The sequence below is a fragment of the Lolium rigidum genome, chromosome 6 (genome assembly GCF_022539505.1).
Source record: "Lolium rigidum isolate FL_2022 chromosome 6, APGP_CSIRO_Lrig_0.1, whole genome shotgun sequence".
Lineage (NCBI taxonomy): Eukaryota > Viridiplantae > Streptophyta > Magnoliopsida > Poales > Poaceae > Lolium > Lolium rigidum.
Window position 1 is genome coordinate 102,130,606 of NC_061513.1, and position 16,411 is coordinate 102,147,016.

Below are 16,411 nucleotides of genomic sequence, written 5' to 3' on the forward strand. Positions count from 1 at the left end.
AGTAGGCCCCGCCAGTCAGTCACCGAGCATTCCCTCTTGAAGTCGCGCTCTGCCCTTGCTGCTTCTGCTCTCCCAAATTTGTTCCGGCGGGAGGGAGAGACAACCAGCGCAGAAACCGGCGGCGGCGGCGGCGGCGATGAGGATCGAGGATGTGCAGTCGACGTCGAAGAAGCAGCGCGTCGCCACCCACACCCACATCAAGGGCCTCGGCCTCGACGTACCTGCTCTCTCCACTCCTCCCATCTGCCCTGCTTCCTCCGCTCCTCCCGCAAGGGGAGGGTTCTCCTAGGGTTCTAGGGAGGGTTTCGGCGGTTCTTTTCTCAGGGTTTCGTTTCGTCTCTTTGCGCAGGCCAATGGGACGGCGGTAGGGCTGTCGGCGGGGTTCGTGGGGCAGGCGGCGGCGCGGGAGGCGTCCGGCCTCGTGGTCGACATGATCCGCGGGAAGAAGATGGCCGGCCGCGCGCTGCTCCTCGCCGGCCCGCCCGCCACCGGCAAGACCGCGCTCGCTCTCGGCATCTCCCAGGAGCTCGGCAGCAAGGTCCCTGCCTCTAATTCCTCTTCCCCGCCCGCACACTACTAGATTATTTTTGGGGGTGGGTAGCAATGAACTAATAATACAGTTTTTTTTTTCTGTAATGTTAGTGTAAATTTGTAGGTAAGGCTGCATTGTTAGTGTAAATTTGGAGGTGAGGTTGCTGGAGGACAGGGCTTGATCACTGTAGTTCCTTTTGGATACCAATTTGGTTTCCCTGCTCACTAGTTCAGGAAATCAATTCTGTCAGGTCGACGGGAAACCTGCTATTCCTTAGAAAATACTTACGCTAAGATGCTGGAGTGGATTTAGTTGCTTGTATATTGGGCACTTGTCACTGCAGTTTATGCCTTTCTGGAAACATGATGTGTGCAGTTTGTTGCTTTATGTTCAGCACATGTATATGAAATTTCATTCATAGGGAACTATATATTGATTTACATGCGATGCCCGCATATGCTTCCAGTCCAGTGTTCAGTAGCAGTGGTCCTGTTTTCATCTAATGCCTCCCTCTCCTGTCTGCGATGCAGGTCCCTTTCTGCCCTATGGTAGGATCAGAGGTGTACTCCTCGGAGGTCAAGAAAACCGAGGTGCTAATGGAAAATTTCCGCAGAGCTATAGGCTTGCGGATAAAGGAAAATAAAGAAGTTTATGAAGGGGAGGTAAGAGTGGGACACATTCTCCTTTTGAAGTTTCAACCAAAATACTGTTCTTGAATTGGTGTTTTACTTGATGCTAGCATCTTGTCATCATTTTTGTTTCTAACTAATATTCTAGTTCTTGTTACTAAATTTCGTTGCTCTGCTTTTAGGTTACTGAACTTTCCCCAGAAGAAGCTGACAGTTCAACTGGTGGATATGGCAAAAGCATTAGCCATGTAGTGATCGGCCTGAAGACCGTAAAGGGGACTAAACAGCTGAAGCTAGATCCTACGATTTATGATGCTTTAATAAAGGAAAAGGTTACTCCCTGCTACCTTGCCTCCTGCTCTCTGCCTCTGGAGCTAGACTGTTAGGTTGCATTTGCCTTTGAATGACAGTGGATGGTTTGTTCATGCTGTGTGTTCAGATTTCAGAATATTGTCTGCGATATTTAACCTGTGCCAGAATTATGGGGAGTATTTAGTTATGGAAACTCACATGTATGATCATATTTCTCTTGTTCATTGCCAAATGTTCTATTGTGTCATAACAAACCATTGTGAGACTTTACTTACATTTCGGTATGATGTCTCATATTTACTTCCCTGGCTGACTTGCCTATGTTCTGCTACTTCTGTCTTCTGCATGAGCTGTTTCATATTTCATCGTTTGTTTATGGGATGCAGGTGGCAGTGGGCGATGTGATATACATCGAAGCTAACAGCGGTGCAGTGAAAAGAGTAGGTAGATGTGACTCATTTGCTACAGAATACGATCTTGAAGCAGAGGAGTATGTCCCAATTCCTAAAGGGGAAGTCCACAAGAAAAAAGAAATAGTGCAGGTACAAATTTGATGCTAGTTCAGCCTTAAGATTTTTTGCTTCCGCAGCCAATTCCGCATTGCACTATGACAATACAAATAAATTAACGTCTTGATAAACGGAGCTGAGATAACATGGTATGTTCGGCTATGGTGTAAATGCTATCTAATCTCAATGATTAAAGGTGGAAGCATGAGGAAATTTGATAATATGAAGCATTTTATTATACTGTAGTGTTGCTGAAGCATGCTTAAATATTTGGTTTCCCTGCCAAGTTGCTTGCCCTTGTGAAATGCCAGAAAACAGAAACAGTATAGCTATAACCCAAGGATCAAGGTTATAACAAAGACTTAAGCCACATTCTTAGTGCACCTTCCTCAATAAAGAAAACAATGTAAAATTTAGAGGCCAAGAATCAAGATTGCTCAAAATTCTTGACATTAAAACCTATTAGCAGTTATCTACTCCTCCTGCCCCTTAATATAAGACGTTAATACAACACCAATACTCCCTTGTGGTGCTGTAATAACATCTTATAGTATGGGACGGAGGGAGTACTTGTTACTACCTAATTTAGAATCATTCTTGTAGAAAATAAAAATTTGACCATCGTTACATGCTTACATCTGACAAAAGGCAGTTGAATTAACCTGAATTGTTCTCTGTTTTCTCTCAGAGGCTGCTTATCTTAGAATAGAATGAAAGTTCCTATTTCCTTCGTAACATACTACATATTCCAAGTTCAGTATATGTCAACCAAAGAGACGAAATAATATGTTTTCATCTGCATAGGATGTTACACTTCATGACCTTGATGCCGCAAATGCCCAGCCGCAAGGAGGCCAAGATATTTTGTCCCTTATGGGCCAGATGATGAAGCCGCGGAAAACTGAAATTACTGAGAAGCTACGCCAAGAGATTAATAAGGTTTTAAAATCCTTTCCCTTAAACGCTTACTCTTTTAAAATTTGGTCCAATTTTGATAGGCCTAATGGAATTTCTATTGTATGGTGATAGGTGGTTAACAAATATATTGATGAAGGTATTGCAGAGCTTGTACCTGGTGTATTGTTCATTGATGAGGTATTATCTTATTTTGTCTCATGATTGAAACTCTACTGTCCATAAGAGGATTATTTTGAATATCCAAAAACATGAATTAGCAGTCTTGCTTTTCAACTTTTTCTTTTGTCAAATATAGAAGTGCTCACCCTGCGGAGCAGCATAGCTCTGATGCACTTCTTTTCTGCGGGTGCTCCGATGAACTTATTGACTTTCATTCTACTAGTGGTAGAATTATCTACTAATGAAGAACTTTATTGTAGGTCCATATGCTGGACATTGAATGCTTCTCTTATCTTAATCGTGCTCTGGAGAGCCCATTGTCGCCAATTGTAATACTTGCTACGAACAGAGGAATATGTACTGTAAGGTAAGAAATTCGATCTACCAGTTGAATTGCTCCATGCTTAACTTCAATATCAGAAACAAATACTCCCTTTTATCTACTACGCCCTTATACATGTCATGATTTATAACTCCTATTGTGCTTGTATCCAGGGGAACTGATATGACAAGTCCACATGGTATCCCAGTCGACCTTCTAGATAGGCTGGTGATTGTTCGGACAGAGACTTATGGTCCTACCGAGATGATTCAGGTTCCTATTTCATGCCTTTGTATGAGCCAGGATTGTCTGTCTAGAAATGCATTTGATGTTTGTCCACTGTGCTTTGCAGATATTGGCTATTAGAGCACAAGTGGAGGATATTGACATTGATGAAGAAAGTCTTGCATTTCTAGGGGAGATTGGGCAGCAGACATCTTTGAGGTATGGTTCCTGTTTTTGTTCCGGATTATTTCCACACCTTGTGCTATGCAAAGATTTCGTATGCAGAATTAAATTAAATTTGGCTGGACTATGGCTTGAGAGGATTTTTTTTGAGGAAGTTGAGCGTTTGAAGTTAGGACAGTGTCCCTGCTGTCTTACATCTTGTCTGGCACCCCACTTTTTGGTGCCTAATATGTGGATTTTAAGATGTCGAATATCACTAAAGCGTCTGCTACCACCTGGCCATTTTATTGTTGGTAGTAATGGTCTTAATAAATCTTGATTTTCTTCGCAGACATGCTATTCAGCTGCTTTCACCTGCTAGCATAGTTGCAAAGGCTAATGGGAGAGATAAGATCTCCAAGGTATGTGCTGAATTTCAATACAGTTATATAGTTAGATCTTTCTAGCTTGATCATATCAATACAAGTCTATATTCTAAATCCATCCATGGCCTCTGTCAGGCTGATCTCGAAGAAGTTGGTTCTCTGTATTTGGACGCGAAGTCTTCCGCCCGTTTGCTTCAGGAGCACCAAGAAAGATACATCACCTAAAAACTACTGCTGCACAGCACAATGTCTGCAAGAATTCTCAGCTGTCGGCTCAGGTCGACATTGGACTGTCCTCCCCTGCTCGACTTGGTAGGGAGGCACACGCGCAGACTTCTTCGTGAGCACACTTGGGGGGCGTTATTAGTTTCCTAGCAGCTGCACGCTGTACTTCAGTTGGTCGCTAGAGAACTTGGATCCCGGCACATTGCTTGTTCACATTACTGTTTGTTGATTAGGTTGTGCCAGAATTATCGTGTACCCTAGTTGCCCGTGCAATTAACGGCCAGATCCCGTTTCCTCTTTCCTCTTTGACGACCTGTCACATCAGATGTATCATGTCGTGATTCGTTTCTGGAAGAACTGGAATTTCTTGTACCGCGTCTCGGGTAGATTATTCAACCCAACGTGTGAAACACCCTCATTGGCGTACTGTTTGTCGCGTGAGCTCCAGAACGTATTGGGGTTTTGCTGTAAAATGTGCTTTCGCTGAACTTCTTCACCAAATACTGTAGGAGCTTATTAGTTGTCTAGAGGATATATAGTTCCAATGTTGCCGTTCATATTTGTCTAATCATTTCCTGCGGCGACAGGATCGGATCAACCTTGATTTGCAGCCTCCCGTCTATGTGGTTCTGATCTGCGCTCACAGCGGGAGGGCTTTTTCTTAATTACTTCTCATAATGACATTCTAATGTCGGTTTCTTGATCTTTTCAGAGAGCGATTTTTTCCTGAAGCTCGTTCCGTTAATCTCAGCTCTGCGAAATTCCATGTCCATGGGAAGACGCCAAATTAATGGCACAAGTACATCTTTCTTCTAAAACAATTTCCAAATTACTTATCGTGGATTTGCCTAAATTCGTATGCATCTACACGCTTGTATGAAACATTATACTCCGTACATGTAGATGGTTCACCTTGATAATGCATGCTATATATGGCATTGATGGAGCACCGTGCGTACATCTACATTGCGTGCGTGTCCTTCAGGGGTTGCAGCCTGGGTCTTTTCATTTGCAGCTGGAGGATAGGCAGCTTCGGCACTGCCCGGTACGACAGGCACCAGTGTATGCCAAAAATACCGCACGCCATGTATGGCACCGCACTCCACCTCACATAGGCATACGCGTCTCCTCCTCTTCGCCCGTCCGTCGATCGATGGAGTAGTGGATGATCACGGCGACAACAGCAACAACATGCATGCAAATGACGCACGCGCTGACACCAATTCCCCCTCGTCGCGACGCCCGGCAGTCACCGTCGCGGTCGTCCGCTTCCGCCAAAACGACAACCCAGCAGCAGATTCATCGCTCCCATGAGCTCCAGTTTCGGTTGGTAGACGACGACACATCTCCCCTCTCCGCGCCGAAATTCCCGGCCCGGCGTACTAGGTAGGTGCCCCGATGCACTGCATCTTCCCGCTCGATCGGGAGAACCTGTGTTCCAGATTTGAGCGTCGATCGACGTACGCGTGAATCGTGATCGATCGCTTCCTTCCTGTGGATGGGGAGCGAGCTGCAAATATCATATCTCCCCAGCGGCCAGCGCACAGTAGCTGACAGGTGCTTCTGCTCTTTATCTTTAGAAATCCATTTCTGCTTGCATGCTCTCATCGATCTCGCTCCGTTTTTTTGTGGCTCCTGCATGCGGAGCTGAGCATCGTTGGGCGCGCTTTGCGTCATGGATTCGATCATTGGATGTACTACTCCGTTTGTCATGTAACCTAGCTCCATCCACATCTTCCACTCTGAACTTCTGATCAAGCAAGGGGGATCGCTGTCTGAAAGGAATCGGGCGCTTGCAGTGTTGCCGGTAGACAGTACACTGGGCCTGCATGCACGGCCGGCACTGATCAATTATTTGTACGGGTGCAATTTGGCGGGCCAATGAACGCCCACCGCGTGGCGTGGAGACGATTGATGCGATGCGATCAAAACGAGCAGGCAGCGTGAGGTGGGGGCGCTCCCATATTCCCGGAGTAGCCACAGTTAACCTGCCCTGCCATACCATATTTCTCAAAAATCGCCGGAGCACTCCGCATTTTCTTTTTGAGAGAATACACCACATTATTGATCACATGACATCAATATAAAGAATTTTTCAGATGCAATCCAGAGCAAAATCTAAAATAAAACATATGCGAGTTACATCACAGTTTCTAGCTAGAGTGTGTGCCACACTGTCAAGAGAGCGATTAACATGCGGAAAGATAGCCGAGCTAAACATCAGTACCAAAAGTTTGATGTCCAGGATCGAAGATTTGACTCGCCGAATCAATAAGCAAAGACCACCTTGCAGTAGCCCATGTCACTTGCAATGAACAAAGCACGACGGCAGCGCTAGCGCCTCCGCTAGCTCAGGAGAAGTGAAACCCATCAAAAGGTTCACTGGCTGCAGCAAGATAGTGACCGTCATGATCATGGAACACCGCCCCCACCGCCACCCGGCCTTGATCAGCAAACAACACTGCATCCACATTCACCAACACCTCCCCCAGCGGTGGAGGAGACCATTTTTTAGGCTTGTTGGTCTCACGCCACATTTCTCCAAAATCGCGGAGCACCCCACATTATTGATCATGCCATACCGTCAAATTTATGGCCAGAACTTCATGGTGGGCTTGGCGGTTCGAGCTATATGGTTTAACTATGTACATTGGTACCTAGTTCCCGTTAGGCCTTCGTCTTTTTATTACATAATAATTTTTTTTTTACAAATACAGATGCTCACCCCCTCCCTATAAACACATGCACACAACTCACTAACCTATGAACACCTTCAAGAGATTGAAATGACAAATCTGGAGGTTGACGAAGTTATCGCATGTGGCTCGTGAAATCTGAAAATAAATCTAAATTAATGTGAGCGCCCATGCCAAATTTAGCAAATCTGCGTAGGCCGGTTCCATCACAAGTAGTCTAACCAACTGAGGTACGGTCAGCTGACCATGTTTAATCGACACCAGCTACGCCAGTATGTAATCTATTTCCTTGCAACATACGCGTCGATTAAATCCAAACAGAGGGAGTACAGTGTAGCAATGTAATTATACACCGCTTGCCTAATTACAATATCACCTTTTTTAAAGTTACACCATAACTTTTCTGATGGTAAATTTTGTTTGTTGCCTTTGTATTTTTCTGACAGTCATCACGGATTTAGCCTTTCCTAAGATCCACTGGATGATACATTTTCCTTTGGAGTATTGTAGGGGGCCACAGGTGCATTTTCCAAAGTAAGTTCTCTCGGTCTCATTTACCTTCTGAAAAGCGTGGCAGGAATAGGTTGAAGGAACAACGATCGGACGGCCCCAATTTATTCACGATGGACGGCAGAGGACGCGGTTCAGATCAAGCCACACAAAAGCGTGAGCCGGACAGAACAGGGTAAGGTGAGTGGCGCGGTGGGTCCGGAAAAATCCCCTCGATCGCTTCTGGGCGAATGGGGATGCGGCACCCACGTGATCGCCCAGCCCCCACAAACTGACATGTCCCTCTCCTCCCTCGGCCTATTTCTACCTCCCCCCCGGTGTTACCTGGCAAGCTCTCGTCACTTCACTCCTCGCGATCCCGGCCACCATTAGCAAGCACTACAGCTCGCTACCTCTGTTGTCGACGCTTGGATTCTCTCTCTGGGAGGAAGCTAAGATTTGGATTTCTCAATCTGCCGAGCGAACTATAGGTAGCTAGCTGTAGGTGTTTGCTGGGCGCGCTGCGCGCCATGGCCGGCGAGTCGTCCTCCCCAGCTTCTTACATCCGATTGGTACGTAACGTTGGTGGTACAGCTAGCGTGATCGAATTGGGAGGCTAGCTGGCTTCATGCGCAGCTCTGGCGTGAGAATTCACATTGTTCATCCATTTGCGCGCGCAGGTGCAGCACCTGATCGAGAAGTGCATCTGCTACGACATGGACAAGGAGGAATGCGTGAAGGCGCTGGAGAAGCACGCCAACATCATGCCCGCCGTCACCTCCACCGGTAATATACATAGCTGCATCCGTCCATTTACAGCTTCGCATTGCTTCCATTGGTATCTTCATTCTTCAAGCTAGTCTCTGCATGCATGTTTCGTTGCTTACTGCGATTGTTAGCTAGAAATACAGTATTGCGATTTTGCACCTTGAGAAGCTTGCTAGCTCTGAATTTTGCATTGATTTTGCTGCCTTGCTGGGACAGTGTGGAAGGAGCTGGAGAAAGAGAACAAGGAGTTCTTCGAGACGTACAAGAAGGACCAAGGCGGGCAGAGGACCGGTCCTTCGCCGGAGCAGTCGTCTGCTTCAAGGAGCTCAGATGACAACGATAACTAGGACGAGAACCATGCATATACGGTCGGAGTATATATATTGAACGATGGGGCACGACTGTAAATAAATGGCAGCTAGCCACGTACCCCATGGCGGCTGGCCCAGGTACCGCTGGACGATCGGTCCGTATGGTGGACGGTTGGTCGAAATTCGAATAGATTCAGAATCACCGATCGGTCGGAGTGTCCAGAGAAGGTCGTTCGGGTGTTGTACATGTGGAGAATGGGTGGACATCCAGACTCCAGAGACGACCTAGAGTAGTGCGTGCTCGCCGTACGTAGTTTGTAATCTGTACACATCTCTAGCTAGCTAGCTGGTTGCTGTCAGAAGAAAAGCCGCCCTTGTCTCGTTCCGATCTATGGCTTTTTCTACGTAGCCTACTTGGTACTTGCTACGTACGCGCGCGCGATCGAGGCTTCCCCAGCCCGCCGACGTTGACGTCTGCGGCGCTGGGGCGACCTTCCTGCAATGGACGACGCCGCGCGCCCGATCGAGCGACGACCTATTCGTTTCGCGCGCGAGAAACGTAGCCTGCTCAATGATGTACATGTCGCCGTCCGTACATACGACGCCGCCGCGACAGGAACAGCTAGCGGGACATACATACGCGTATGTAAGAGCGGCGAACACGTAGTATACGATTACGACCGGCGCGTGTACGTGGTACGCACGCACGTGAGGTGAACTTTCGCATGGCGTTGCTTTGCGTGCTCGTGCCGTTGGCGGCGGGCAGTTTCCCTTTTCGGGCTGAGCGGAGCAGGCCGGGCCGGCCGCTAGCGAGCAGATGGTTGGGCCGGACGTGAAGGCCCAAAACACAGCGGCGCGCCGGCCCGTGTGTGCACGAGGGGTCCGGACACAGTTTATTAGTCCCACCTCGGTACATTGACGAGACAATTATCTCCTTAAATACGAACGCCGCTGCCTGGCTATCACCGAGCTCGAATGGTGGGAGCAAGCAGTGGAGCAGGCCAAGTGCCGGTAATGCGCGCCCGGCAGCTAATCAACCCAAGCACACTCTGTGTGGGGCATCTTGTCTCAGAACCGGTGTCTAATCCGGTGGAGCTAGATTGTGCTGTTAATGCGCGGGCAGCAGTTGATTAGACCAAGCACATGATTATGTGGGGCGGCCTGTTCAGAACTGCTAAATCTTTTTTGCTGTGTTTTTCTTCCATCTATTACTTTGCTCACCTAGCGGGACCTACCATTTTGCTTTTAGTTTCTTTTTTCCTGGTTTTTTTATCTACTACTTGAGTGTCTGTGCCAAGCAGAAGGACTTGTTTTCATCTATAAATTTCGAATAATCCACGCTATACGTAATAGCCCATTATGCACCGCCATTTGTTCCCCTCTTCTTATACGCAATAGATTGTGCTGTTGATGAGCGGCAGAAGGACAAACAACATGTGATCTTTCTGTCCCTTTTTACGTTCTCACCCACTCGTGTGTTCTTTGGCATGCAACACTGGTGGAAAAAGGGCCTTTGGCCGCGGTTCGCAACTGCCATTAGTCGCGGTTGCGCAACCGCGACCAAATAGGCGCGACTAAAGCCCCCACCCTTTAGTCGCGGTTGCTTACGAACCGCGACTAAAGGCCCGTCCACGTGGGCGCCGGGCGACCGTCGGGGCGGAGGTCCTTTAGTCGCGGTTCTTCCGGCCGACCGCGACTAAAGGCCACCGCGAGTTTAGGGTTTTAGCCCCCCTAAACTCTGTTTTCTCGTTTAATTTGTATTGTTTTATTTCTTTTGTGCTTTATTGTAATTTTGAAGGAGTTTCACATATTCTACGGTACTACATACATGCATGCATATGAATGTACAATTTCAAACAAATTTGAAATTAGAACCAAAAAGAATTCAAGAGGAATATACAATATATATTCAATATCATCGGATGACCATATACAAGTTTGAACAAGTTTCCATACATAATTTAATGCATGTATAGTTCTACGTCCTCGTAATGGTGTTCTCCTTTAGGATCGATGACTTCCCTCTCGAACCATCCAGCTAGTTCCTCTTGAAGTGGTCGGAAGCGAGCTTACGGACTAAGCATCATCACGGAGGTTATTCCTCCGAGCATTGGTATCACTCGGAACGCGCTCGGAGGTGTATCTCCGGATCATCTCACAGACATAGTATCCACATAGATTGGTCCCTGGTGGCTGAATATCGCTACCATTCTTAGCCTTTGACCGCATGAAATGTAGCTCTTTTTTTAATTCACCGACCTTTGTATCTGAGAACCGTCTCCAAACCCTACGAGGCAAAGAAAATTAAATGAACAAGAGAGTTATTAGTTAATTACTTGAAGCTTAATTAGGAAATGAACGAAATAGGCCGATCGATATAGAGCGCAAATGAATGAAAACAATTACTTTTGAATCATTTTTCTCATGTCGGCCCAACTTGCCGCATCCATATTCGGAGAGTCGTGGATGAGACATTCGATTTGTCAATTTTAATTACTAGCGAGAATCCGGTGGAACCCGCGGACACGATACATGCACGAGTACGTCATGCAAAACTCATCGATTAGCCGGCCACATACCATGCATGGAGTAAACAAAAGAGAATATGCTCAAGACATAAACACTCACCCAAAATGGTAAGGAAATAGAATATCACTTTTGAGTTGTCGCTTTGCAAGAAACGCGCCACAGTGTCTGCCTCCACGTCGGTGGGGTGATGCTGTAACGTATATCCATTAACGATGTGTGGGTCAGTGAACCCAACATCATGGATGTTCCTTACTCTACATTCCTTAATCTTCAATCTGCATATATAATAGCGGACACAACAATATAGTTACGACATATATATTGTGCAGACAATATGAACGAGATGGGGTAGAAATAAATCACTTACAGAACGTAGCAACTGATGATAGATTTGTCGAGCTCGCGCAGATTGAAAAGCTGGAACAATTCACTCAGATGAATTTGTACAGAATACTTGTTTGAAGTGATGCTCATATCCAACTTCCGCAAAAATATATTCTTTGGCGTTTTTATTTTTTATGTAACCCTTGTACCATTTCAGCAGACCTCTCATTTGTGGAGGTAGATCCTCTTCCTGCGCAGGCTCGACGAGAGGCCCATTCTTCACATATGTAAGTACTACCTCCTGCACTGGCGCCTCATCAAGGCCTAACAGTTCACGAAGAGTAATACCTAAGTTGGCCGCTTGTTCTCTGGCACTCGTTACAGTCAATCCCTGTGCTGCCGCAACTTCTTTGATTTCGGGGGCATCCGGACCGGCGGCTGTCACTATAAGCGGGGCAATCGATTGTTTACTTTGTTCCCCGAGCTGGGCAACAACTCGTTTCCCGCTTTGTGCACTTTGTAATTCCGCTTTATCGGCCTCCTCTTTCTTCTCCTTGAATATGCGTGCTCGATTCTTTAGTTCACGTGCATAGTCGTCGGGCAGATTCTTTGCGGCTTGGGACGGTGTGTTCAAAAATGACTTAGCCCACTTCTTTTGCTCATCAGAAAATACTGGCTTGGGCTCGGGCTCTCTTTTCTTCTTGCAGCTCGCCTTCCATTTCTCTAAATCAGCAGCCGCGCCTGCCTCGACTTCCTCGGCACTACATTCCCAAGGCCTCGTGGGGAGAGGCTTCAGTGATGGCTCCGGTACCTTTGTTTTCTTAGGTACGTAAGGGTCCGGGTTAATAATCCAGGACTGCTGCTTCTGCTTCTTCGCCGGAGGTGGATTGGGGCGGCGTCGCGCTACCCGCCCGGGGCGGACTAGGGGCGGCGGCCGCTTACCCGCCGGAGGTGAATTGGGGGCGGCGTCGGCCCTCGTGAAGGAGGTGTAGGTGAAGCACCACCACCACCACCGCCACCGCCGCCACCACCACCACCGTAGGGGGTGGACTTGTTGGCGCCTCGCCCGGAAACTTGATAAACTTCTTCTGCCATAGAATGAACTGGCGCTTGACATCTCCAAGTCTTGTCGCCCCTTCGGGTGTAGCAATGTCAATGTCCAGGTCCTCAAACCCTTGGACTATGTCCTCCACCGTGACACGAGCATAGCCATCTTGAATGGGGTTGTTGTGGTGGAGTGCTCTAGGTGGTAAAGCACTGCCGATGGCTACCTTCATGGACATGTTCCCGATAGGATAATACGAGATGACATGCTTTCATCTCCTTTATATCATCCACGGGGTAGCGAGGAGGCTCCGGTGAAGTAATTTCGACCACCGGAGGCTCGGTGCGGTAATTTCGATCGTCGGTGCACCAGCCGATGGGGCCTCCGTGGAAGCCACGCTGCTTCTCCGCTGCTGGCCGCTTTCGAGATCCAATGGATGATCTTCATGCTGCGCCCGAGCTGCATCTCTTTCGGCTACTAGTACACTCACGGTTTTCTTCATGACATCCATTTCCGATGCCAACCGCGCCACAACATCTGCTTCCCGATCCATCTTTCTCTTACGGCTTCGTAACCGTACGGGTCATCGTTCAGGGGAACCCTATTTTCCACGGAATGGGCCCCATGCCTCGTACACGTCCTCCGTGTTCGGGATTCCCGAGGGCTTTTGTCGGGCGTCGTTCTCTCCGTTGAACTTGATCCTCCCCTCTTGAGCATCCCTCATTGCCTCAATAAGCTTTTGGGTGGGTTTAATTATTTTGCCCTGGTAAACACACTCCCCTGTCTCCGGGTTCAGCGATCCCCCATGCCCGTACCACCAGCTTTTGGCCCTTGGGTCCCATCCCTCCGTACCTGGACGGATTCCTCGCGCCCTCAGCTCGTTCTCCACCTTCTCCCACCTAGGCTGCCAAAAGCGATACCCTCATGGCCCCATAATATGATTGTACTCCTTCTTGGCCGCATTATCCTTATTTTTTTCGATATTTCAAGGAAGCTGCTCCGATTTCTTTTGCTTCACAAATTCTGGCCAATCATGTTGCGGTTTCTCATATTGTCCTTTGAAATCCGGAGTCTTGCCCTGCTTGACAAAGTCATGGGCTAGATTTTGCTTGTATTTCCGGAATGTGTTGGACATCTTAGAAAGAGCGAACTGTTTGACTAGCTTGCACCTCTCCTTGTTTTCCGCAATCTTGTTACCCTCCTCATCGTATTTGCGGTATTCCGGAGGTAGAACGAAATGTTCCATAAGCTTTTTGAAGCAATCTTTTTTTGTTCTCTTATCGACAAAAGTGAAACCAAGACGTGCCTTCTTTGGCTCATTCCACTCCTGGACGGTGATCGAGACGTTGTCTCTAACAACGGCTCCGCATTGGCTGATAAACTTGGTGGCGTTCTTGCTAGGCTCCAGCGGCCTGCCGGTTGCTTCCTCGACAACATCGATTGTGCATGTTTCTCCTGGTTTCATCGTCTTGGTTGCGCCATGCTTTGACGACGACGTACTCGATTGTTTCGACGATCCGGCCGAGGGCTAAAATAAGAAAGAGAGTCGCGCGCGTTAGTACACACATATTTATTCAAATCAGTTAGTTTGTATCACCAGAGGCTCAATGTATATATATATACCTCGGCGCCGGAGGTGGTTGCTACTTCCAATTGAAGATCGTCGTTTATCGACGTTTCTTCGGCACCATCTTGCTGACGGCGCCCTTCATCTTCACCGTCAAGGTTCAGATAAGAATCGATATCATCTTCTTCTTGTCCGGTCGGCACATATAGAACATCGCCTTTTATGATGCCGAAGATATGTTCTTCAGCGTCCGAATCATAGTTGTCCATAATTGGGTCAGCTCTATCATCCGCCATATGTCAGTCCTGAAAAATGTAGTAAAAACAAATTAATTAAGTGCAGAAGGGGGGCGGTGGCGGTGGCGAAAGGGCGGTGCCAAAAGGAGGGGGCCGGCGAGGCTGGAAGGGGTGGGAGAGGGTGTCGCGGAAGAGCGCGTGTGTGCGCCGGGAGAGATTGGAGGGGCCGGGCGCCGGCGGGCGCCGCCCTAGCTATTGCATGTGTGCGTGTGTGGCGCGCGCCCCGGCCGGCCGCCGGCCTCCCTCTCCCCTCGTACGTGGCGCGCGCGCGCGCGGCGCGGTCGGGAAGGACGACGGTACGGGGAAATTTTGTAGTTCTTTTTGACACAAAATTTTAAGTCTCAATTATTTATTTTTTAATTCAAATTGTAGTCTCAAATTATTTAGTTAATTTTAAGTCTCAAATTTTAAGTCTCAAATTTTAAGTCTCAAATTTTTAAGTCTCAAATTTTAAGTCTCAAATTATAAGTCTTCTTTTAGTTTTTTAAGTCTCAAAATTTTAAGTCTCAATTATTTAGTTAATTTTAAGTCTCAAATTTTAAGTCTAAAATTTTAAGTCTAAAATTTAAGTCTCAAATTTTAAGTCTTCTTTTAGTTTTTTAAGTCTCAAATTTTAAGTCTCAATTTTTAGTTAATTTTAATTTCGAAATTAACAAGAACTAAAACTAAAAAAAAAAAAGAAAAAAAAATTGGCCGGGTACGTGCGCCGCGCGCGCGGCGCCCCTACTGTGGCCGGCGCACCTCTCTCTGGCCGGCGGCGCGCCTCTCTTTGGCCGGTGGCGCGCGCGCGCCTCGTCTCGTGGCCCGCGCCTCTCTGCGGCGGCGGCGCGCCGGGGTACGTGCGCGGCGGCTGCGGCGACACGGCGCGGCGCGGGCACGGGCGGCGGCGGCGGTTTGGATTGGATCGATCCTTACGGGCTACGGCGAGCTGGAAGGGGCGGCGCTGTCTTCGCGGGTGGCGGCGGTCGATGGCGCGCGGCGGCGTCTGCGTCGAGGAGGCGTCGGCGGCGTGCGTCGAGCGTCGGCGGCGGCGAGATCGTCTCTCGGTACACGAACGGGCGGAGGAAGAAGAGAAGCGGCGCGGCCATTCGGCCGCGCGATATTTATAGCGAGAGGGATTTAGTCGTGGTTGGGGTCACCAACCGCGACTAAAAGCTACCCTTTAGTCGCGGTTGGTGACCCCAACCGCGACTAAAGCCTTTTTCGCCCCATTTGAGGTTCCGCGGAAAATGACCTTTAGTCGCGGTTGGCCCGGCCAACCGCGACTAAAAGCTTTTTCGAAATTATTTCATTTTCTATATGTGAAAAATAAAACTAATTCATGTCTAAATGTGAAAAATACAAATTATATATCAAAAAATTAAGAAAAATAAAACTAATTCATTTCAAAATGTTTAGAATACATATAATATATCAAAAAATTCATAAAAATAAAACTAATTCAATTCAAAATTTTAAAAATACAAATAATACATCAATAAATTCAGAAAAATAAAACTAATTCAATTCAAAATGTTAAAAATACAAATAATATATCAAAAAAATCAGAAAAGTAAAACTTATTCAATTCAAAATGTTAAAAGTACAAATAATATATCAAAAAAATCAGAAAAATAAAACTAATTCAATTCAAAATCTTAAAATACAAATAATATATCAAAAAATTCAGAAAAATAAAACTAATTCAATTCAAAATGTTAAAAATACAAATAATATATCAAAAAAATCAGAAAAATAAAACTAATTCAATTCAAATTCTTAAAAATACAAATAATATATCAAAAAAATCAGAAAAATAAAACTAATTCAATTCAAATTCTTAAAAATACAAATAATATATCCAAAAAATCAGAAAAATAAAACTAATTCAATTCAAATTCTTAAAAATAAAAATAATATATCAAAAAATCAAAAAAATAAAACTAATTCAATTCAAATTCTTAAAAATACAAATAATATATCAAAAAAATCAGAAAATTCTTCCCGCCACTTTCTTCCCGTCTCTTT

At 46.6% G+C, this 16,411-nt stretch overlaps 2 protein-coding genes across 2 annotated transcripts; both read left to right on the plus strand.

Moving 5' to 3' along the window:
• Nucleotides 1-136: 136 nt before the first annotated feature.
• Nucleotides 137-4,751, plus strand: LOC124660649 (ruvB-like protein 1). Its single transcript, XM_047198479.1, has 12 exons — nucleotides 137-217; nucleotides 350-538; nucleotides 1,063-1,194; nucleotides 1,344-1,493; nucleotides 1,860-2,015; nucleotides 2,787-2,921; nucleotides 3,012-3,077; nucleotides 3,320-3,426; nucleotides 3,555-3,654; nucleotides 3,734-3,825; nucleotides 4,121-4,190; nucleotides 4,290-4,751. The coding sequence occupies exons 1-12, from the start codon at nucleotides 137-139 to the stop codon at nucleotides 4,377-4,379; spliced, it is 1,368 nt and encodes a 455-aa protein (XP_047054435.1). The 3' UTR covers nucleotides 4,380-4,751.
• A 3,181-nt stretch (nucleotides 4,752-7,932) lies between these two features.
• On the plus strand, nucleotides 7,933-9,029 carry LOC124667497. Its single transcript, XM_047204764.1, has 3 exons — nucleotides 7,933-8,136; nucleotides 8,245-8,350; nucleotides 8,549-9,029. Exons 1-3 carry the CDS (start codon nucleotides 8,095-8,097, stop codon nucleotides 8,677-8,679), a joined length of 279 nt encoding a protein of 92 aa, XP_047060720.1. The 5' UTR covers nucleotides 7,933-8,094; the 3' UTR covers nucleotides 8,680-9,029.
• Nucleotides 9,030-16,411: the final 7,382 nt, after the last annotated feature.

Bases quoted from the DNA above. Each gene is read 5' to 3' on its own strand.
- LOC124660649 (XM_047198479.1), top strand. From the start codon at position 137: ATGAGGATCGAGGATGTGCAGTCGACGTCGAAGAAGCAGCGCGTCGCC. The intron at 2,016-2,786 runs GTACAAATTTGA...TCATCTGCATAG, and splicing joins AGAAAAAAGAAATAGTGCAG to GATGTTACACTTCATGACCT. The intron at 2,922-3,011 runs GTTTTAAAATCC...GTATGGTGATAG, and splicing joins TACGCCAAGAGATTAATAAG to GTGGTTAACAAATATATTGA.
- LOC124667497 (XM_047204764.1), top strand. From the start codon at position 8,095: ATGGCCGGCGAGTCGTCCTCCCCAGCTTCTTACATCCGATTG. The intron at 8,137-8,244 runs GTACGTAACGTT...TTGCGCGCGCAG, and splicing joins CAGCTTCTTACATCCGATTG to GTGCAGCACCTGATCGAGAA. The intron at 8,351-8,548 runs GTAATATACATA...TTGCTGGGACAG, and splicing joins GCCCGCCGTCACCTCCACCG to TGTGGAAGGAGCTGGAGAAA.